Source organism: Trichechus manatus, unplaced genomic scaffold (assembly GCF_000243295.1).
Source record: "Trichechus manatus latirostris isolate Lorelei unplaced genomic scaffold, TriManLat1.0 scaffold00045, whole genome shotgun sequence".
Lineage (NCBI taxonomy): Eukaryota > Metazoa > Chordata > Mammalia > Sirenia > Trichechidae > Trichechus > Trichechus manatus.
In genome coordinates this window covers 5695500-5718071 of record NW_004443981.1, presented here as the reverse complement: position 1 = coordinate 5718071, position 22572 = coordinate 5695500, and the positions used below count along the sequence as shown (strand labels likewise).

At 42.3% G+C, this 22572-nt stretch overlaps 2 protein-coding genes across 2 annotated transcripts; one reads left to right on the top strand and one right to left on the bottom strand.

Moving 5' to 3' along the window:
• Positions 1 to 10005: 10005 nt before the first annotated feature.
• LYSET (lysosomal enzyme trafficking factor) lies at positions 10006 to 11958 on the bottom strand. The gene is made up of 3 exons (XM_023731752.1): positions 11913 to 11958; positions 11458 to 11606; positions 10006 to 10831 (listed from the first exon to the last, which is right to left on the bottom strand). Exons 2-3 carry the CDS (start codon positions 11553 to 11555, stop codon positions 10420 to 10422), a joined length of 510 nt encoding a protein of 169 aa, XP_023587520.1. The 5' UTR covers positions 11556 to 11606; positions 11913 to 11958; the 3' UTR covers positions 10006 to 10419.
• A 125-nt stretch (positions 11959 to 12083) lies between these two features.
• MOAP1 (modulator of apoptosis 1) lies at positions 12084 to 14324 on the top strand. Its single transcript, XM_004376683.2, has 2 exons — positions 12084 to 12405; positions 12611 to 14324. The coding sequence occupies exon 2, from the start codon at positions 12735 to 12737 to the stop codon at positions 13794 to 13796; it is 1062 nt and encodes a 353-aa protein (XP_004376740.1). The 5' UTR covers positions 12084 to 12405; positions 12611 to 12734; the 3' UTR covers positions 13797 to 14324.
• Positions 14325 to 22572: the final 8248 nt, after the last annotated feature.

Below are 22572 nucleotides of genomic sequence, written 5' to 3'. Positions count from 1 at the left end.
TAATAGAAAAGATTAGTAAAGGTGGTTACATAATGAAAATTTCTGCACAGCCCAACATTCTTTAAGTAAGATCAAAAGAGAGGGAAAAAGTATTTTCAGTACAAATGAAAAGTTTTATGTGCACTAGTTGCTGTCGTGTTGACACATGGTGACCCGTGTGTGTCAGAGTAGAACTGTGCTCCATAGGGTTTTCAGTGGCTGGTTTTTCAGAAGCAGATCACCAGGCCTTTCTTCCCAGGCATCTTTTGGTTAACACCCAAGCATGTTAACCTGTTTCCACCACCACCCAGGGACTCGAGATCGCTCGTGTACCAGGCAGAAAAAGTAGAAATGGGCAAAGGACAGGAACAGCAAGGTCACAGGAAAAGAAAGACACGTGGCTTTTAAATGGAAAAAAAAAAGCCCCACATCAAAGATAATAGAAATTAAAACTACAATGAGATAATACTTTTCACTTTTCAGACTGAAAGATCAGAAGTTTTGATGCAAGTTTGTGTTGGAAAGGATATGAGGTCTATAGCACCTTGCTGGTGAGAGTAAATTGGTATAAGCCTTTGAAAGTTGAGGATTCTGTTAAAATGTTCAAATGTACATACTCTTTGGCTCAGCCATTCCACATACAGGGATTTATCCGTCAGATAATAATACATGTGCCCAAAGATCTATTTACAAGACCTCATTGCAGCATTACTCTTAGTAACAAAAGACTCAACAACCTAAATGTCCATCAGCAGAAGACCTTAGTTAAATGTAGAGGACCGTTAATAATATTGTACAGCTGTTGTAGAGGCCTATGTGTTGTTCAGGGTCAATCTCTAGGATATAGTGTTAAATGAAAACTAGCAAGGTACAGAACAGTGTGTAGAATGCTACTATTGGAGACTACAGGCTAGGTATGCATACTATATCTCTGAAAGGATAATCCAGCTGCCCCTGGGAAGTGGGAGAAAGGGTCAGGAGTGATTTTTCATTGTATACCTTTTTGTTCTCTTTGCATTTTTTAAAATAATGTGTATGTATTTTTCTACACAATTACAGAAAAAGTTCCTGTGATACCTTCAAACAATTTTTAATTTAGAAAAGTCATGCTGTTTAATAAGGGCAGACCAGCCATATTAGCATTTAAAACAGTGTCATGTAAGTAGTTCAGCTAACAAGATCGGCTGCTAACAGAAAGGTTGGAGGTTGGAGTTCACCCAGAGGTGCCTTGAAAAAAAGGCCTGGCAGTCTACTTCCAAAAAATCAATGAATGAAAATCCTATGGAGCACAGTTCTACTCTGACACACATGGGGTCATCATGAGTTAGAATCGACTCGATTGCAACTGGTTATGCCATTTAAGGACTTTGGCTTTTATTCAGAGAAGGGAATTTTTGAAAGGAATGACATTTTGAAAGGATCCCTTTGGCCACTGGATTAATAATAGCCTTGTAGGGGACTCGTGGAGCAGATTTTGGTAGGTGGAGAGATCAGCAGCTTGACTTTGGACAGATTAAATTTCAGGTGCCTGATAAGACATCTAAGGAGCCCTGGTGATGCAGTGGTTAAAGTACTCGGCTGCTAACCGAAAGGTCAGCTGTTGGAAACCACCGCTGCTCGATGGGAGAAAGATGCAACAGTCTGCTTCCGTAAAGATTTATAGCCTTGGAAACCCTATGGGATAGTTCTATTCTGTCCTATAGGGTTGCTTTGAGTCAGAATCGATGGCAGTGGGTTTTGGGCTTGGTAAGACATCTTAGTAAATACATCAAGAAGGCAGTTAGATATTAAAGCCTGGAGCTCACGAGAGAGAGCCAAGGTAGTGATATAAATTTGGGCATTTAAAGCCATGAACCTGGATGAGATGGCCAATGGAAGAAGTGTAGAAAAGAGGTCTGGGCACCCCAATATTTAGAGGTTGGAGTTGGACAGATCCCTAAGGCAGAACCAGCAAAGGGAGAGGAAAAGCCGATGAGGAAGAACTGGGCTGATATGTGGTGGCTACTAGCCACGTGCGGCTATTTCAAGTTAAAATTTATAATTCAGTTCTCAGTCACACTAGACACATTTCAAGGACTCCATAGCCACATGTGGGTCGTAGCTACCAATTTGGACATCACTCATAAAGAACATTTCTGTCATCGCGAAACTAATGGACAATGCTGTTCCAAAAGCCGGATGAAGAAAGTATCACAAGAAGAGGGTGTGTGTCAAAAACTGCTAGTAAGTAACTTGAGGACTGAAACTTGGATATAGTTTTGTGTAAATAACCAGCATCTCTTGAGGAGAAAGAGTTGGTAGAGTGCGAAGTGAAAGCCTGATAGGAGTATATTCAGGATAAACTGGAGGAGAGGACTTGGAATCTGAAACAGACCTTAAAGACTTGCAATGAGAACAGCTGCAGTGAACCTGCTGCAAAATATTTGTTCAAGCTGTGCCAAAGACAAAGCACAGCTCTCGTGAGTAATAGTTGAGTCTTTAGTAAATGAGACATAAAAACCCCATGGACCAATGGTTCTCAACCCTAATAAAATTATTTAAAGAACTTTTAAAATACTATTGCCTGGGCCCCACCCCCAGAGACTGACTGAATTGTTTGAGAAAGGGCCCTGGCATGTTGATATGTGAGAAGTTTTGCTTTGTTGTTTATTGTCTTTTAGTGATTCTAATGTACAGTTCAAGACCCACTCGCTGCCTTAGACACAAGACATGAATTCTAATGCATGCTGATTGTTAATCATGTCCAGAATTATATGGAATTTTATATAATATGTTGGAGAATTTTGTGATGACACGTATTTGATGAAAAAGTGAGTCATGTGGTATTGTGGTAAATTCTTCTGCCAGTGTTTTGGAGATTGAGAATGTTAAATCCATCAGGAAGGAAATCAGCACTAGATAACAAAAAAAGACCTTAACACTACCCATGATGGACAAACATACCAGTTTGATTATTTTATGGTTGTAGTTACTCTCATAAGAATACTTTATCCGAGACTCCAATTCCTAAAAGAAAACTTTTGGTTAATTTTGAATTTTTAAATAGAATCAAATTTTAAACCTAGGAGACCACGTTTTTTTATTTTAACACTGGTAGCATCTGTAAGAATCACTGCGTAGTGCAAATGGTTAAGTGCTCGACTACTAGCCAAAAGGTTGGTGGTTCAGACCCACCCAGAGATGCCTCAGAAGAAAAGCCTGGCAATCTGCTTCCAAAAGGTCACAGCCTTGAAAACCGTATGCAGAAGTTCTACACTGCACACACGGGATCGTCATGAGTCGGAAGAGACTGGATGGCAACCAACAACAACAAGAAGCATCTCTGAAACCAGAAAATGGATGTGATAGCAAAGCTCCATGAGTTAGATGTTTGTTTCCGCAGTTCCATCATCCACTTCCTATACTAGTACTTTTGAAAAAATAAAATATCTGGCATGTTTCAGGGAAAACCACTTAGCAGGTCTTACCTCATTTCAGGTGTAGTTGTAAAAATGATTGCTGTTAAATCACTGTGGGACATAGCTCTGTTTTCCTCGTACGTCGAAGCAAATACCATTTCCTAGCTATAGGTGCTAGGATGCCTGTCGCTTCCCTAAGGTTCCTAAAGTACTTACTATCTTTGCCATTCACCTTGCCAATTAATTCTGTGTTCCCTGCTTTATGTATTGTGGTATGAAAATAAAATAAGTGCTGATCTGCTATCATACACAGGTCTCCTATCTATCCATTTCAACCTCCTCCTCAATCTAATCTAGGAGGTAACAAAATATATTAGTTTCACCTTTCCCTGTTTACCCTCCCAAAGGAGTGCTTTTGAACTATTTAATAGCCATAAAGTAGATAAAATGAGAGTACACAACTTGGATAATTAATTCCTAAATAATCAAAAAATAGATGAACCCCCCAATCTGAAACTTAGTAATTACATTTGGAAATACTGCATTAATCCTACTGTAATTATTTTAATATTTCTACTATCAAGGCAATATGATCTTTAAAGATAGAAATGGACTTAACATTTGCTTACCAAATTCCAAAATATTGGAATTTGAAGCATAAGAGTACTTAAATAGTATAAAAGAGATAGTTTACTTAAATAAAAAGGAATTGCTGACTACTTTACAGTGGCAAACTCACCAACCTTGCATTACATCAAGCAGTTGAAATTATTTTATTAAATCACTTCCAAACTGACTGCCTCAAGACTAATTTAATAAAAAACAGGCAGCTACTCAGTAATTTTCCTTTCTTTTTTAAAATTTTTTAAAATTGTGCATTAGGTGAAAGTTTACAGAGCAAATTAGTTTCCCCTTTGATAGTTTGTATATAAAGTGATCTGTGACATTGGTTTCATTCCCCACAATGTTCCAGCACTCCCCCCTTTTCTGTCCTAGCTTCCCCATTTCCTTTCATTCTGAAATGCTACCCCTTCCTGCCCTCTCATTTGTGCTTTTGGACAAATGTTGCCCATTTGATCTTGTATACTTGATCGCCCCACAGAGCATGATTCTATCGAGTGTTATTGTTTATTTTATGAGCCTGTCTTTGATTTGGCTGAAGGGTGGTCTCTGGGAATGGCTTCAGTTCCAGTTCAGAAGGGTGTCTTAGGGCCACAGTCTTGGGGGTTCCTCCAGTCTCTGTCAGACCAGTACATCTGGTCTCTTGTGAATTTGATTTTTTGTTCTGCGGTGTTTCTCCCACTCTGTCCAGGACTTCTATGGTGATCCCAGCCAGAGCAGTTGGTAGTAATAGCTGGGCACCATCTAATCCTTCTGGTCTCAGGGTCATGTAGGCTGAGGTTCATGTGGTCCTTTAGTCCTCTGGACGATTTGCTCCTTTGGGTCTTTGGTTTTCTTCAGTCTCTTTTACTCTGGACAGTAAGAGACCAATAGTTGTATCTTAGATGGCTGCTCGTAAGTTTTTAAGACTCCAGATGCTACTCACCAAAGTAGGATGCAGAACTTTGTCTTTATGGACTATGTTGTGCCAATTGACCTAGATGTCCCCCAAGTCTGTGGTCCTTTGCCTTCAAGCCTAAACACTTCATCCTGCAAGGTGTTTGGTTATGTCTAAGAAGTTGCCCTGACTGTGGCCCTTGTATGCTCTATTGTCTGTATCAATATATAAGCAGCACCTACAGCTGTACATACAGAAATATTCCCACCAAACCTATATCTGCAGGTGGGTATGTTCCCTTATACCCTCCCATACCTCTTGGCATATCTATCTGCCTATGTATCCATTTGTAAATTAGTGTTTGTTAATACTATTGTTGCAGGATTGTGTATGCTATAGTAATTTCTGTTGCCCTTTGTTCTTGCATTCCTCTCAGTGTCCTCCCATGCTTTGGTCATGTTTTGCTGACTTCCCCATATTGTGTATTGCCTTTCCCTTCACCAGTATTAACATGTGTCTTCTATTTGGTAATTTTCCCTTCCTTCCCCTCCCATCCCTGATAATCATCAACAATTTTTTTTTCCATGTGTAAAACTTTTCTTGTTTCTTTATAATAGTGGTCTCATACAATATTTGCCCTTTTGTGATTGACTTATTTCACTCAGCATAATGTCCTCCAGATTCATCCATGTTGTGAGATATTTCACAGATTCATCATTATTCTTTATCATTGCATGGTATTCCATTGTGTGTATGTAACACAGTTTATTAATCCATTCATCTGTTGATGGGCACTTAGGTTGTTTCCTTCTTTTTGCTATTGTGAATAATGCTGCAGTGAACATGAGTGTGCATATGTTTATTCATGTCATGGTTCTTATTTCTTTAGGGTATATACCTAGGAGTGGGATTGCTGGGTCATACGGTATTTCCATTTCTAGCTTTCTAAGGAAGCACCGTATCATTTTCCACAGTGGTTATACCATTTTACATTCCCACCAGTAGTGTATAAGAGTACCAGTATCTCCACAACCTCTTCAATATTTGTTATTTTCTGTTTTTTTGATTAGTGCCAGTAATGTCAGGATGAGACTGCATCTCATTGTAGTTTTGATTTGCATCTCTAATGGCTAATGATCATGAGCATTTCTTCATGTGTTAGCCATCTGAATGTCTTTTCTGGTGAAGTGTCTGTTCATATCCTTTGCCCATTTTTTAATTGGATTTTTTTGTTGTTGTTGAGGTGTTAAAATTCTCTATAGATTTTAGAGATTAAACCCTTGTTGGATGTGTCTTAGCCAAAATTTTTCTCCCAGTCTGTAGGTTCTCTTTTTACTCTTTTGGAGAAGTCTTTTGATAAGCGTTAAGTGTTTAATTGTTATGGGGTCCCACTTATCTAGTTCATCTTCTGCTTTTTCTGCATTCTTAGTTATGTTTGGTATTCTATTTATGCCATATATTAGGGCCCGTAGCATTGCCCCTATTTTTTCTTCATGATCTTTATAGCTTTAGGTTTTATATTTAGGTCTTTGATCCATTTTGAGTTAGTTTTTGTGTGTGGTGTGAGGTATGGGTCCTGCTTCGTTTTTTTTACAGATGGACATCCAGTTTTTCCAGCATCATTTGTTGAAGAGACTGTCTTTTCCCCCATTTAATGGACTTTGGCCCGTTGTCAGAGATCAACTGTCTGTAGGTGGGTGGATTTACGTGTAGATTCTCACTTCTGTTCCCTTGGTCTATGTGTCTGTCACTGTACCAGTACCAGGCTGTTTTCACTACTGTGGCTAAGATCAAGTAGAATGAGGCCTCTTAGTTTGTTCTTCTTCTTCAATAATGCTTTACTTATCCAGGGCCTCTTTCCTTTCCATATAAAACTACTCATTAGTTTTTCCATCTCATTAACGAATGCTGTTGAAATTTAAATCAGGATTGTAATATATCTGTAGATTGCTTTGGTAGTATTGACATTTTCACAGTTAAATCTTGCTATCCATGAGCATGATATGTTTTTCCATTTATGTAGGTCTCCTTGGTTTCTTGCAGTAGTGTTTTGTAGTTTCTTTGTATAGGTCTTTTATGTCTCTGGTTAGATTTATTCCTAAGTCTTTTATCTTTTGGGGAGCTATTATAAATGGTATTGTTTTCTTGATTTCGTTTTCAGAGTTCTCTTTGTTGGTGTAGAGGAATCCAACTGGTTATTGTATGTTGGCCTTGTGTCTGTTACTTTGCTGAATCCTTCTATTAATTCCAGTAGCGTTCTTGTGGAATCTTTGGGGTTTTCTATATACAGGATCGTATCATCTGTGAATGGGGATAGTTTTACTTCTTCCTTACCAACTTGGATGCCCTTTATTTCTTTTTCTTGCCTTACAGCTCTGGCTAGGACTGCCAGGACATTGTTGAATAAGAGTGGTGATAAAGGGCATCTGTGTCTGGTTCCCGTTCTCAAGGGGAATGCTTTTGGTCTCCCTCCATTGAGAAAAGCGTTGGTTGTTGTATAAATGCCATAATAAAAGGCATTTTTACAAACGGTTTTGTAGAAATGCCCTTTATTATGTTGAGGAATTTCCCTCCTGAGAGTTTTTTTAATCAGGAATGGATATTGGGCTTTATCAAATGCCTTTTCTGCATCGAGATGATGTGATACTTTTATTTATGGGGTGGATTTTCTAACGTTGAACCATCCTTGCATACCTTGTATGAATGCCACTTGGTCTTGATGTATTATTTATATGCCGTTGAATTCTATTGGCTAGAATTTTACTGAGCATTTGTGTATCCATATTCATGAGGGATATTGGTCTGTAGTTTTCTGTTTTTGTGGTGTCCTTGCCTGGTTTTTGTATCAGGGTTATGCTGACTTCATAGAATGAAGAAGTGTATTCCTTCCTTTTCTGTGGTTTGAAATAGTTTGAGTAGTACTGGTGTGAGCTTTTCTTTGAAAGTTTTGTAGAATTCTCCACTGAAGCCGTCGGGGCTAGGGCTTTTTTTGTTGGGCTTTTTTTTTTTTTTTTTTCTTTAGGTGAAAGTTTACAGAGCAAATTAGTTTCTCATTAAACAATTAATACACTTAGGGTTCCTAAGCTGTCATCTATATCCAATTCACTTGTTTTTTCAGGTCTTTAAGAGGGACATTATGAAGCATCTGACTACTCTGCCATCTTTTACCGCCTCCTTTCCTCCTCCTTTTTGAGAAGCAATAGAGGGAATGATAAAGAGCTGGGGCTCCTAAAGCTAAACATCCTGGGTTCAAATTTTGGCTCTTCTACTTATTATGTGACCACGGGCAAGCTATGAATTCCTATGTGCTTCAGGTTTCCTCATTACACCTTCTGTAAAATGGAGCTAGTTAAGAGTATAATAACCTGCCTCATCTGATTGTTGTAAAGAGTCAATGTAAATTTAAAGAAAACATCACTTGTATACTGCAAACTATGAGAAAGTACTCAAAAGACATAAGTGATTATCCAACCCTCACACAGGTATTTCCAACTGCTGTGTGCTTGAAAATCCAATATATTGGATCAAAAGATCATTTCAGTAAATAGACCTTTGGATGTACTAAGGGAGATAGATGCGATTAACTGAAGAAGGATCTGTTTGTGCTGCTTTTGAGTTACAAAGGTATCTGCTTTATCTTTCAAGTAAAAAAAACCTTAACCCCCGGGATGTTCAGCCTTCCATCCTGGTCAAATCAGATGCAGTCTTAAGGTTGAAGTTGCTAGAAAATTTTCAGACTTTCAGTAGCTCATATATAAATTGAGAAAGAATTCTTCTTTTGCATGGATGGGCAGACAGTACCCAGTACTGAAAATTTGTCATTTGTGAGCAGCACTATGGCTCAATAGTTAAGAACAAAGGCATCAGAATGCCTGGTTATTAACTCTGGTTCTGCTGCTTACTGTGTGACCTTGAGCAAGTTACTGAGCTTCTCTGCCTCAGTTTCCTTGTCTGTAAAATCTAGATAACAATGGCCATCTCCGAGGACATCCTGCTTGGTAAAGTGGAGGGGTGGCTGCAAAAAAGGAAGACCCTAAAGGAGACTGACACAACAATGGGCTCAAACGCAGCAGCAACTGAGGGTGGTGCAGGGCCAGGCAGCATTTCCTTCTGTTGTACACAGGGTCGCTATGTCAGGACCGACTGGACTTGACAGCACCTAACAACCAAACGGCTGCTGTGAGGATTGAGTTAATTCACGTAAAGCTCTCAGAACAAGGCCTAACAGAGTAAGCACCAAAAAAAAAAAAAAAGTACTTATAATTATTAAAATCTATCAGCATAAATCTTCCCTGTATTAATGACATAACTATATAAAAATACATCTTGATCTCATCCAGAAAAAAAAACTCCTAAAATCTAAACTTCCATTTTTAGTTATCTGTATTGGTACCAGACAACAGGGGGTACAAATGCAAAGAATGAGGTACCAACATCATATCTTCCTGCAACTGACCTACTGCCTGAAGACTTTCTTCTTTCTAAACTATATTGGCAATTCAACAACTCAACCTGACCTTGGGCCAGGGGAAAAAAAGAAACACAAGGGTCAATGACTTGATAGTATCTTTTAGAGGGGTATCAAGCATCGGAAGGAGCCCTGGTGGCACAATGGTTAAGAGTTCAGCTAACTGAAAGGTTGCCTTCGAACCCACCCAGCAGTTCCTCAGGAGAAAGACTTAAGAGATCTGCTCCCGTAAAGACCACAGCCGAGAAATCCCTCTCCCCAGTCCCTATGCCCAAACCCTGTGGGGTAGTTCTGTTCTGTCACATGGTGTCACTATGAGCTGAAATCGACTGGACGGCACCTAACAACATAGCATCTGATAGAGACTGGACTAAATTTCCTCTTGATGTTTTCATTGAAAAAACTTTGTCTCATCTTCTACATGTAAGTTATTTCTAGACTTTCAAACATTTATCTTAGTCTATTTTTTAAAAAACAGACTATTAATAATGATGTAGCTAGCCATTGCCAAGAAGTACAAATTCTGCTTATCAAGATAACAATCAGTAAAGTAATCTTACACAAATTCCTCATAAGCTGATAGAAAGCAAGCGTAAATAGCTGGCTCAGTTACAACAGGATGAATTGGTGTTTTAGTTTGAAGAATTTTAAAGCAAGCCAAGTTAATTGTATAAAATTTAAATTTTATGACCATGTTTGGACCTTTTTACATTTAACGCAATGGAAAATGTTCATAGTCATTCATTTTTTTCCCCAAAGGAAAAATACTGAATCATCACTATGTTGCACAGTAGAATAAAAATATGAGTTCAGGTGCTTATTCAAGTTTCTAAAGAATTAAAATAACACACACGATATTACTTCCAAAATCTGACATCATCAACATGATTTTGTATCTCAGGCTTTACCTAAAAATTCAGTATAATTCAGATGAAGACAGCCCCCAATCGCACTTTTTAAAAACCCCCTGCCCCACCACAACTTCCTGAGAACTGTGAAGGAACTGCAGTCTTGTGATCAGACTCCAGATGGTACTGGCAGTTCTGCAATCAGCAGGGAAAAAACGGTGACTGGTTTTATGTGTCAATCAACTGTAGTCTGCTGATCTGATTAGAAGCCTTGACAAATGCCTGGTGGCGATTGCAAATAACTGCGAGGCATATCGGGATGATACAGTAGCCCACTGTTTTGGGGTCAGCTCTGGTACAAGAATAAAGGAACAAAAACATCTGTAAGTAAGGTATCAGAAAAATAATTGTCCACAACCAAAAAGGCAGGGAGAGTAACCGAACTTTCAAGGAGTGTGTCCATGTGGTTCCTTCAAGTGGCTCCTCAGGGTGCTGTTGAATGTGTTCCAAGGCCAGTCTGTTGTAAGTCTCACTGATTTCAAAAACATAGTAAAATGCTGCCGCACTTGCTAACAGATACAATCCCACTCCAATCCATCCCATCCGCTGACGGAAGTTCATCATTCTCCATGCTCTGTGCCTTGAAATTAAAAAAAAAATGTTAAAACCAAAAAAACAAACCTGTTGCTGTTGATTCAACTCGTAGTGACCCTGCAGGACAGAGTAGAACTGCCCATAGGGTTTCCAAGGAGCGGCTGGTGGATTTGAACGGCCGACCTTTTGGTTAGCAGCCAAGCTCTTAACCACTAGGCCACCAGGGTTCCGCTGGGCCTAGTAATGCTGTCATAGCAACTGTTGCAAATGTACTGGCTTTATTTCCAATGAGCTTTCTCCCCCCAGTGAGTTTTAAAATACAGGACTAACACATTCAAGGTTTAAAATAAGTAAATAAGATTTACATTTATTGAAAAATGTAAACAACTTACAGGTTATTTTACGTAATAGTCACGAGAAAAAACAAACATTGGTTTCTGTATAGAGTTCTGCTTTTTATGTGAATGCCACAGAATAAATCACTACACTGTGCTTAAGCAAGTTCAATACAGGTCCTTAAGAAGCTGGAGTTAAATTCCCTACGGAACATTTCACTCTTAACAATTCAATACTTTCTGACTTAAAAGTATTCCTTTAGACGTGTAAACTTGGTTTTACAAGTCAAACCAATGCCGGAGGCCCCAATTTAAAAGTCACTCTTAAAACACTTACAATGGTCCTGAAAATCTTCCTGTTCCCACGGCAAGCGTTAAAGAGTCACTCAGTTCTGAATAATCAGGTGGCTTTGGCATTTCAGGGAAAGACACCATAAAAGAAATCCCATGGGTCACCCGGCTCGGAGAGAGGTGAGCTCGGCCAGCCTGGAGAACAAGCTAATTGTGATGAAGTCCAGCGTGACTGGGGCCGGTCACGCGGTGGCCCGGCCCCCGTCACCGCAGCCAGAGTCCCGCTCTGTATCACCCGGCCCAGCCGGTAGGCGCCGGAGCCACCAGGGCCTCCCCAGCAGCTGGCCCCGCCCCCTGCCGTACTGCAGCGCCAGCCGGCCGCGACCAACGCTGCGCAGGCGGCGCCTGCCCCCGGCCTCGCCGCCCCGCAGCGCCCGGAGCTCCGCGCCAAGCAGTGGCCACTGGCAGAGCAAGCAAAGCTGAGCAGATCGTAGCTCTCACCTTCCTGTCCCGGGTGGCCCGCCCGCCCGCCGTACCGGAGGCCGCCGCAGTTGGCGCTTCCGGCTCGGGCCGGAAGTGCACGCGCCCCGCCCCGAAAAGCCCGCCCCTTCCGGACGTCGGAGCGCCTTCGACCGCGGTGCCGCTGTTCTGACAGCTTCCGAACAGATCTCGTTGGGGTGCGAACCGTGGTTGTGGTGTCGCCGGTGACGGTCTGTCCCTTCAGGTGGGCGGCCGTCTGGGCCTGGCGGGTCTCGTTCGCGGCTCTGATCGCCGGGTCACTCCCGCAGCGGAGAGTATCGCAGAGACTAGGTGGCCCTGCATCACTCGCCGTCGCTTGGCCCGCCTTTCTTCAGAGCCTCGCTATCCCTGTCGAGTCTCCATCCGAGACGAGGAGAGGTCGCCGTCCCGCTCCTCAGGCCTGGACGCGTCGGGAGCCGGCCCTGGGCACCCCGAGCCCCGGCAGGTGGACGCAGGCATCGACCGCTAGATAACGGTGAGGGGAAGCGGGCCCCGGCGTCCGCTGGGGGCGCCCGAGGCCGGGAGACGCGGTCACAAGGCTGCTGCCGCAGAGCGCGGAGGCGCGGGCGGCCGCTCTCGGCGTCGCCCTGGGGTGGAGGATCCGTGGGGCTTTTCGGGTCCTGCTGTGCGGCCTGGGACATTGACCCCCGTTAACTAACTCGACTGCTTTGTCCTCACAGGCTGCTGGAACTCGGGACGTTGACGTGACATAGCTGGGGGACCGCGGAGGATTACTGTGAATCGCGGTGGGCATCTGCGCCCCGCCGGTCAAATTAGAATTTAAATCTTTGTCTGTCGGGCACCATGACGCTGAGGCTTTTAGAAGACTGGTGCAGGGGGATGGACATGAACCCTCGGAAAGCTCTGTTGATTGCCGGCATCCCGCTGACCTGTAACGAGGCGGAAATCCAGGAGGCTCTGCAGGCGGGCTTAGCGTCCTTGGGCCAGTACCGACTGCTTGGGAGGATGTTTAGGAGGGAAGAGAACAGGGTTGTAGCCCTCATAGGACTCACTGAGGAGACTAGTCTTGCTGTGGTCCCTAAGGAGATACCGGGGAAAGGGGGTGCCTGGCGAGTGATCTTTAAGCCGCCTGACCCAGATAATGAATTTTTAAAGAGATTAAATGAATTCTTAGAGGGAGAGGGTCTGACAGTGGCTGAGTTTACCAGCGCTCTTGGGTATGGAAACGACCCTTTTGACCTAGACCAGAACTTAGTCCCACAGGTGGGGGCCCCTATGTTGGCAGAGGCATTAGATGAGGCTCTCCAGCCTGCCCTGCAATACCTGAAATACAGAAAGCTGAAAGTATTCTCTGGCAGCGATCCTCCAGAACCCGGAGAAGAAGGATTTGATTCCTGGCTGTTTCATACTACTCAGATGATGAAGACATGGCAGGTGTCAGACGCCGAGAAAAGGAGGCGATTGCTAGAGTGCCTTAAAGGCCCAGCATTTGATGTCATTCGTGTCCTCAAGATAAACAATCCTTTTATTACGGTCCCTGAATGCCTACAGGCGCTCGAGCAGGTATTTGGGGTTATCGATAATCCTAGAGAGTTGCAGGTCAAATTTCTAACCACTTATCAGAAGGCTGAAGAAAAGTTATCTGCTTATATCCTGAGGCTAGAGCCTTTATTACAAAAACTGGTAGAGAGGGGAACAATCGAGAAAGAAGTTGTGAATCAGGCCCGCCTAGACCAAATCCTTGCTGGGGCAGATGACAGAACACTTCGTAGGAAGCTTGACCTGCCAGAGGACGGCCCAGCACCTGGTTTATTGCAGTTACTGACTCTGATAAAGGAGGAAGAGGCAGCCGAGGATGAGGAGGAGGCCCTTCTCCAGGCAGGATTAGAAGGGAATTTCACCTGAATCTTAGGAAGCCAGGAGGGGATATCTGACAGTGAGTGAGGAGAGCATGAAGGTACAGCAGTCCATACACGCCTGTGGTCGACCTTAACCAACTCCCTGCCTTGTGCTGCCGAGTAACTCATCTTTGCACAGTGCTCAGTATAAACACTTTGTCATTTCTGTGCCTATTTAATGTCTCCTAAATGTGTCATTGACTAGGAAGAATGCAATTCTGCCCTGGTATTTATAGATTTAAATTCACATCTGTGAAGTTGTTTTGTCTTACACAGTTGTACAAAAGGGTGTGTCACTACATATATGCAGTGCTCTGAGGTCACAGGCACCGCTCAGGCACACGGACTGACCAGAAGATCTTGTTGAGGTGTCAGTTTGTGTGATGACGGGCGCAAATGTAGCACGTCAGATGTGATAATGTTGTATCGTAGATAGTTTTTAGATGTGTATTGTCTCATATTTATGATGAAAATCATGAGCAGTCGTTAAGATATTAGATATTTCTGCATGAATCAGAATTTTACTGATTCTGTGCAATCAGAAGGTGGAATTGCATGCCGAGATTGAAAAGTTTGCAACTTGCATGTCCAACCCCAGGTGTCTGATGTCCGTTCAATCATGTAGATGTTCTGAATGTCATTTTAATAGGTATTATAAATGTGCATTTATAAAATAAAGGAATGCTAATGAAATGACTTCTTTTATGTGTTCTACTTACATTAGAGTTTCAAGAGAAATTTCATTTGAACAAATGCCCCCCAAAATTCAAATCTGAAAATCACTGAGATTACACAATCTTAGTTCCTTTGGAATCTTTCCTTTCGGTACTGCGCTGGGGTGGGAACTGCTTTTCTAAGTGAGATTACTGGAGGGACCTGCTTTTGAAGCAGTGAAACAGTGGAATGAAACAAAACTGTACACAAATTGTTGTTGTGTGCCATTGAGTCAATTCTGACTCATAGGAAGTCTATATGACAGAGTAGAACTGTCCCATAGGTTTCCCAGGCTGAAATCTTTACGGGAGCAGATCACCAGGTGTTTTCTCTCACAGAGTGGCTGGTAGGTTCCAACCACCAACCTTTTGGTTAGCAGCTGAGCACTTAACCATTGTGCCACCAGGGCTCCACGTGCACAAAGTAGTGCATGCCTCTGCTAGAAAAACTAGACTAAATGTTTTTCTATGTACCTTCTCATTTAATCCTCTTAAAAACCCTGCATTGTAGGAAAACTCAGCTTCACAGTTGTGGAAATGGGCACAGAAAGGTTAAGAAAAATTAGCCCAAGATGAAACAGCTAGAAGCGGCAGGGCCAGAATTCTATCCTCTGCCTTCCTGCAAGGCCTACATTCTTTCCACTGCCAAGAACAATGGAGAAGCAATCATAAGGATATCTATATCTCAACAGCCTCACGCGGGCAGCAGGGAGGTGTTCACCACGTTTCCTAAATGTACATCTTGGATGCATTAGCATGGAGTGTGGCATTCTGAATCACAGCCCTACTGCAAACTGGACGCAATTAAACCCGTTACCAGCAGCTTGATTCCGACTCATGGCAACCCCAATGTGTTACAGAGTAGAGCTGCTCTGTGGGGTTTTCTTGGCTATAATCTTTACAGAAGGAGCCCTTGATGGTGCAGTGGTTTAGTGCTCACCTGCTAACCTAAAGTTGGCGGTTGGAACCCATCAGCCACTCTTCAGGAGAAAAGACCCGGCGATCTGCTCTCGTAAAGATTACAGCCTAGGAAACCCCATGGGGGCAGCTCTACTGTCTCCTATAGGGTCATTATGAGTCCGAATCAACAGCACACAACAATAATCTTTACAGAAACAGATCGCCAGGCCTTTCTTTTGTGGCACCACTGGGTGGGTTTGAACTGCCAACCTTTAGGTTAGTAGCCAAGCGCTTAACCATTTGTGCCACGCAGGGTCCTTAGACACTATTAGCAGTGGGGAATATAAGCACCTGTAAGACCTAGGAGGCAACTGAAGGGGAGGGGCATGGGTTAGCGATTTGGACCCTAAGAAAATGAATGAAAGTCACAGGATGAAGAAATTTGAAAACTGCTGAAAGGTAGGATGAAGTCTATCTTTAATAAAAATATCCAAAAGGGCCAAATGTGGGATGTATACCTTTGGTTTGGGATTCAAAGACAAAGTATGTTTCTGTTATGACTAAATGCCATGGTTTCATTGTTTAAGTTCCCGCAGGGTCTCCCACAATGGAAAGCTAAACACTAGCTGACGCGTGGACTCGGAATGAAGTCAAAGGTGCCATTCTGACCTGGTATATGTTTGTGTGGTCACTGAGAGCGCAGGGAGCACTTCCACACGGGCCATTTCATTTGCCGCCTCACAGTGGGAAGAGGTATTGACCACACTGCCATCCGTGTCTGTGCACGTGTAGGTGTTCGTGAACGCGGCACCTTTTCTATATCACATGCAAGGCACTGAGCTAGGAACTTCAAACTGTATAGTTAAGTTTAAATTATTGTCTCTGCCCTGGAGGTCTTTCCAGAGTCAATAATCTCTGACATTGAAGGCTTGCCATGGACCAGGCGCTGAGCACCATTAAACTCATTTGCTCCTCCAATACTGAGAGGTAAATCCTTTTATTTTCTCCATTCCACAGACGAGGAAACTGAGGCACAGAGGAGTTAAGTAACTCGCCCAGGGTTTCACAACTAACAAGGGGCAAGCCAGGATTTGTACTCAGATCATCTGTTTCCAGAGTCCTTGCTCTTAATCTCTAGTCTCTGCTGCCTCATTTAATCCACGCAGAAACGTGAGAAACATGCTATCACTTCCCCCGTTTCACAGATAAGGAACTTGAGGCTCAGAAAGATTCAGGGACACGGGCAGATAGTCTGACTATAGAGAGCTTTTCTTAAAGGTGTTCTGACATGTGTCTGGCAAACACTAAGTAATTGTAAAAAGTGGCAGTTATGTTTATGAAATCATGTGAAGTAATAAAAGAAAAATTTGTATATTCTTTAAATAGCTACGTTTCTAAAACAAATGAGGACACAGTGCTAACTGGTTGAGTTGAGGTGATAGGATTTTTTTTGTTTTAATAATATTGTGTTTTCAGTGAGAGGTGATGGGATTTTAAGAGTAATTTAGTTTTGTTTAGTTCCCTAAATGTTATTTTTTAAGTGAAAAATAAATATGCAAAGGAAGCACTCAAAAAAAAAAGAATGGAGGCATGTCAAAGGGACACAGGAGCTGGCCTGAAGGGGCTCACAATGGCCAAAGATAATTGGGTTATAACCCAAAGTATAAAATGAATACCCACGAGTTGATATTGATATAAATAAATGATAGAATAAATAAAAGTGGAAGAAGAGGCTAATCTTCCTTGGACTTTCTTTAGAAATTCTAAATAATTTCTGTAGGTAATCCCCCTGTAAGTGTAGGCTGCACTTAGTGCCTTTTTTCCAAAGAACAGAGTATGGAATGGGGAAAATGGAAACTTTTCAGTGGAAAAACATGGCAAGGACTACCTTGGCCAGGTGATCAAGGTTAACATGACTGATAGGTCATGTTAATAGTGTGCGACCCTGAGACGTGCTGAGACAGGCACTTCTCCTCTGTATAGTTCCCCCAACCCCATAACCCTCATCTAGTCATGACAAAAACACCAGACAAAACTAAAGGGAGAGACAGTCTACAAAACACTTGACCAGCACTCCTCAAAGCTGTCGAGATCATCAAAAACAAGGGAAGACAGAGAACTAGCCCAGAGGAGCCTAGGGAGACATGACAACTAAATGCAGTGGGATTTCCTGGAAGGAATCTTGGAACAGATGAAGGATACTAGTGGGAAAGTGAAATCCGAATATAGTCTGGAGTTAGATAATAATAATATGTCAACTTTGGTTTCTTATAGGTGACAGTATACCCTGATAACCTAAGATAACAACAATAAGGGAAGCTGGGTAAGGAGCATACGGGAACTTCTGTACTCTCTTTGTACCCTTTCTGTAAATCTAACACTGTTCTAAAGTAAAAAGACCATTGAAATAAATAAATATGCAAATAGCAAATGACCTGGAATGCCAACTAGTGAAATAAATCATTAATTAGGGAGTGGATAACTGGAGTGCTGCCCTTCCTAACCAAAACCAAACCCATTGCTGTCGAGTTGATGCTGACTCACAGCGCCCCTGTAGGGCAGAGAACTGCTCTGTAGGGTTTCCAAGGAGCAGCCGGTGGATTCAAACTGGAGACCTTTTGTTTAGCAGCAGTGGCTCTTAACCACTGAGCCACCAGGGCTCCTCTGCCCTTCTTAAACCAAACCAAACCCACTGATATCGAGTTGATTCCGACTCACAGCGACCCTATAGGACAGAGTGGAACTTCCCCATAGGGTTTCCAGCGAGTGGCTGTTGGATTCAAACTGCTGACATTTTGGTTAGCAGCCGAGCTCTTAACCACCGCGCCACCACGGCTCCGAGCCATGGGTATTCATTTAAACACCACTAGGTGGCGGTGAGCACGTACGATAAATCCCACCCAGGCCAAAGAAGAGAAAGGGATGATTTCCCACTAAACGGTGTCATACCCACCCCTTCACAGAGTGGAAAATTTCTCAAGCTTTTATGTGGAAAAATAAGTACTCACTCAATCCGGGACAGTGACTTCCTCTGTAGGTTCATGACACTGCTTCTTGTTGGTATTGTTAGGTGCCGTTGAGTCATTCCTACTCATAGCAACCCTATGTACAACAGAACACCACCCACTCCCCAGACCTACCCCTTCCTCACAATCATTACGTTGGAGCCCATTATTGCGGCCACTGTGTCGAGCCATCTCGTTGAGGGTCTTCCTCTTTTTCGCTGGTCCTCTATCAAGCATGATGTCCTTCTCCAGGAACTGGTCCCTCCTATGACACTGCTAGAATCTTCTAATCAGCTAGTCAGAGAGGCCTGGTCTTGGCAAATGGACCGATCCCAGTCTATACAGGTGGGAACATCTGTAGTCATTCCACACTTCACTTCCAGGCAGAGCTTCTGGCAAGATTGGAAACCACATGGTTTTAGAGTTCAATTTCTGAAAGTCTCTTATTCGAAAGAGAATGAAATTTAGGTCCAAAGTACTACTTAGCTATCTTGGGTTTCCCACATGCTCTCCTGCTTCTGCCACTAGCCACCTTAACCGCCTTTGCAAGTGTCCTTTTCTGACGTCCACAGGGATTACCATATATACTGGGCCTGTCCATTAAATAATTCAGTGTGAAGTAGGGCCGTAAGGCTGTGAGTTGTCACCCTGAGAGGTAGGTTGGAGTCAGAAGGCCGGGGTCTAAAATAATAGAATTTTACAGATGAAGAAAGGGAGGCTTGGAGAAGATGTGTGTCTTGCTCAAGGACACACAGCTCGTTAGTGGCAGGGCTCAAACTTGAACCCAAATCTGAGCCTGCCTCTGGCTTGTTCTGTGACCTGAGGTAAGTTATTTAATTTCTCTTGGACCTAAGATTACTTGCCTACAAAATCTGCAGTCCTCATTATCTCTAAAACTCTGTGACTCAAAGGATTCTTCTAGATACCTTTCTTTGAATATCTTTATAAGTTGACTCTCAGTTCGTAACGTGCCTGATATTTGGCACATAACACGTGTTCCCGAGTATTATCAGGATATCTTGATGCATACACTTTCTAATTCCCTAACTAGAGTCTCTGCTCCCCTTGATATCAAGGTGTATTATATCCCCACATAAGCCCAGCATAGTGTTTCACACTTGGAAGGTACTAGATATTTGTTAAGTAACTAGGAAGGCTCGAATGTATAATAATTGTTGTTAACTGCCGTTGAATTGGCCCTCAACTCATGCGACCCCATGTGTTACAGAGTAGAACTGCTCCATAGGGTCCCCTAGGCTGTAATCCTTACAGAAGCAGTTCGCTAGACCTTTTTTCTGCTGGATGCGTTTGAACTGCCAACCTTTAGGTTAGCAGCTGGTCACAAATGGCTTGCACCACTGAGACTCCCTGTATATGATAATATAATTATAATACCACATATATATATATATATATATTTGTAATAGCTATCATTTGTTAAACTCTTCCTGTGTACCAGACATGGTGCTAAACGCTTTATGTATGTTACCTCATTTAATTCTGACCGCAACCCTTGTGGAGATATTCTATCCCTTCATTTCAAATAAGGAAATAGTTGGTCGGCTAGGTAAAGTGGCTTGCCAGGAGTCACACAACTAGAAAGCTACAAAGATCTGTCTGGTTCCCAGAGCCAGTAACCTTCACCACGGTTCCAGGCAGCCTCCAAGAGTATCCTGGCTCTGAACCAACCGATACCCACTTCAAGAGTGAGTATGAGTAAATGAATATAACCATTGGTGAACCAGTTTCTGACTGTATAACATGAACCCCTACCCATCACCCTTGTCCACTGTCTCGCTCCAAAAAAAACAAGCAGGAATTCGCTTATCTGCAGAAGAGGCAACAGAGCTACCCCCGAAGTGAGCAATCCAAGAGAGGGTGGTCCAAGAGCAACTGAGAGCACCCAAGACCCCAAGACAGAAGGCACAGCTTTTTTATAACATCTCAAAGGTGACATCCCATTACTTCTGTCATACTGTATTGATTACAAGCAAGTCAGTAAGTCCAGCCCTACTCAAGGGGAGGATCTGCCACAAGGCTTTGAATCCCAGGAGACGGGAATGGGGGAGCTTCTTAGAGGCTGCCTATCAGTACAGACGAAGTGAGGATGACGAGACTTGGTCTCATGTACTTTGGACATGTTATCAGGAGGGACCAGTCCCTGAAGAAGGACATCATGCTTGGTAAAGTGGAGGATCAGTGGAAAAGAGGAAGACTTTCAAAGAGGTGGATTGACAGTGCCTGCAACAATGAGCTCAAGCATAGCAACGATCATGAGGATGGCACAGTACTGAGCAGTGTTTCGTTCTGTTGTACATAGGGTCACACCTAACAACAATCAATACAGACAACGAACCTATCCACTTGTTACTTCTACTTTATATTTTTACCTGTAAATGACAACATTCCTCTATTAGAACCCAGTTAAAAGAAGAAGAAGAAGAAACCTCCATTACATATCTTGTCACTAATTTAACTCTTATCATGTATCACAGTAATAAATACAGGACTGTTCTTGGTCCATTCTAAAGGTCCTCTTATGTTTTATAACCAGCATATGCACAGCTTCTATATAAAAAAACCAAAACCCATTGCTGTCGAGTCGATTCTGACTCATAGCAACCCTAAAGGACGGAATAGAACCGCCCATAGGGTTTCCAAGGAGCGCCTGGTGGATTCAAACTGCCAACCTTTTAGTCAGCAGCCATAGCTCTTAACCACTATACCACCAAGGTTTCTAATTTCTGTATAGAACAGGCATAATTACCTCCTAAATCTCTCTCTCCTCCCAACAGTAAATGCCAAGATACTTCTCTGTCTCCCTGACTCCTGTCTGATCTGGTCTCCCTCCCTTCTGGGTCCCCTTTGAAGAGAAGCAGTAATCCACAGGGCCCCTGACACACTCTCATGCCTACTTTTTACCAACTAGCTTCCGGCTTCAGAGAAATCATACCCTTAGTATGCAACAAGAGCTTTTAAAACATGCATTTTTTGGTCTAATTTTTTCTATTCGTAGAACATGTATCCTAAGAAACTAAATAAGAGTATCCACAAAGAACTGGTGAAAAAGAGTTTTTCAGTGCAGTATTTTTTATAATTGTGAAAAAATTAGAAATTACATAAATGTCCAATAATACGTGATAGGCTGAGTAAATTATACAACGTCCAATAAACTCTGCAGCTATAAAAATGAAATTGCATTTGGTTGAACCATATGCAATAGCTGTCTTGTAGGTCAAAACTGATTGACTGTCGGTAATTTCATATGGTTCAATCTAATAGAAGGATATTTTTTGGTATGCAGATAGGTTTACAACTTACTATTGATTTAAAGAAAAGAGTACAACAATATTTACAGAACAGACTCATTTTTTTGTTTACAGATACATATAAATATACTTGAATAAAAAAAATCTGGAAAAACATTGTGTAAGGGCTTTTAAAATTGAGGTATCTGGAATATCTGAGAAGGTTGGTTCAAGTTTGGGGCCTGACTCCATTTTGGTGACTTCTGCTTTTGTCTTAGCAATACCTAAATCTTTGTACAGGCTTAACCTTGTATCTAAGGAAATGTTTTCCTTTGTGACCAAGCAGAAGAATGTCTCATGGCAAGCATGAGGGAGGGAGAAAGGAGGTTATAGAAACTCTTTTTAAGATGTTCTTGAAACAACTATACCCATTGCGGGTTAATCTTTACCTTAACAGATGGTAAAGATTTCTCAGAAAATCCATTGTGTATTCATTTTGTGACCGTCTTGTGACCCCCTTGCAAGCATGTATCTCTGTAATTATACGCATATCATCAACAAGTAACTAATCAACAAAGACTCTTTAAACCAATCATGTAAACTCACATATGCTGTGTTCACCAATCACTGTAAAGCGCCCACTTGTGTTAACCCGTCTTTGACTTTTACAAATCACTAGTAAGCCAATCACAATACTGTGCTGTTAGTTCCTGATTTAACACATAAATATTGCCCGGATGCCCGTAAGTCCTAGAAGCATCCAGTCCCACTTTGTGAGCTGTACGTTTCCCCAGTTTGAACTGTATTCTTCCTTCAATGAAACTCTGCTTTTATTTTAATAGAGTACACGGTTTTACTCTTTGACAACGTACACCGAAATGTTAACAGTAGTTATCTTTGGGTGGCAGAATTAGGGA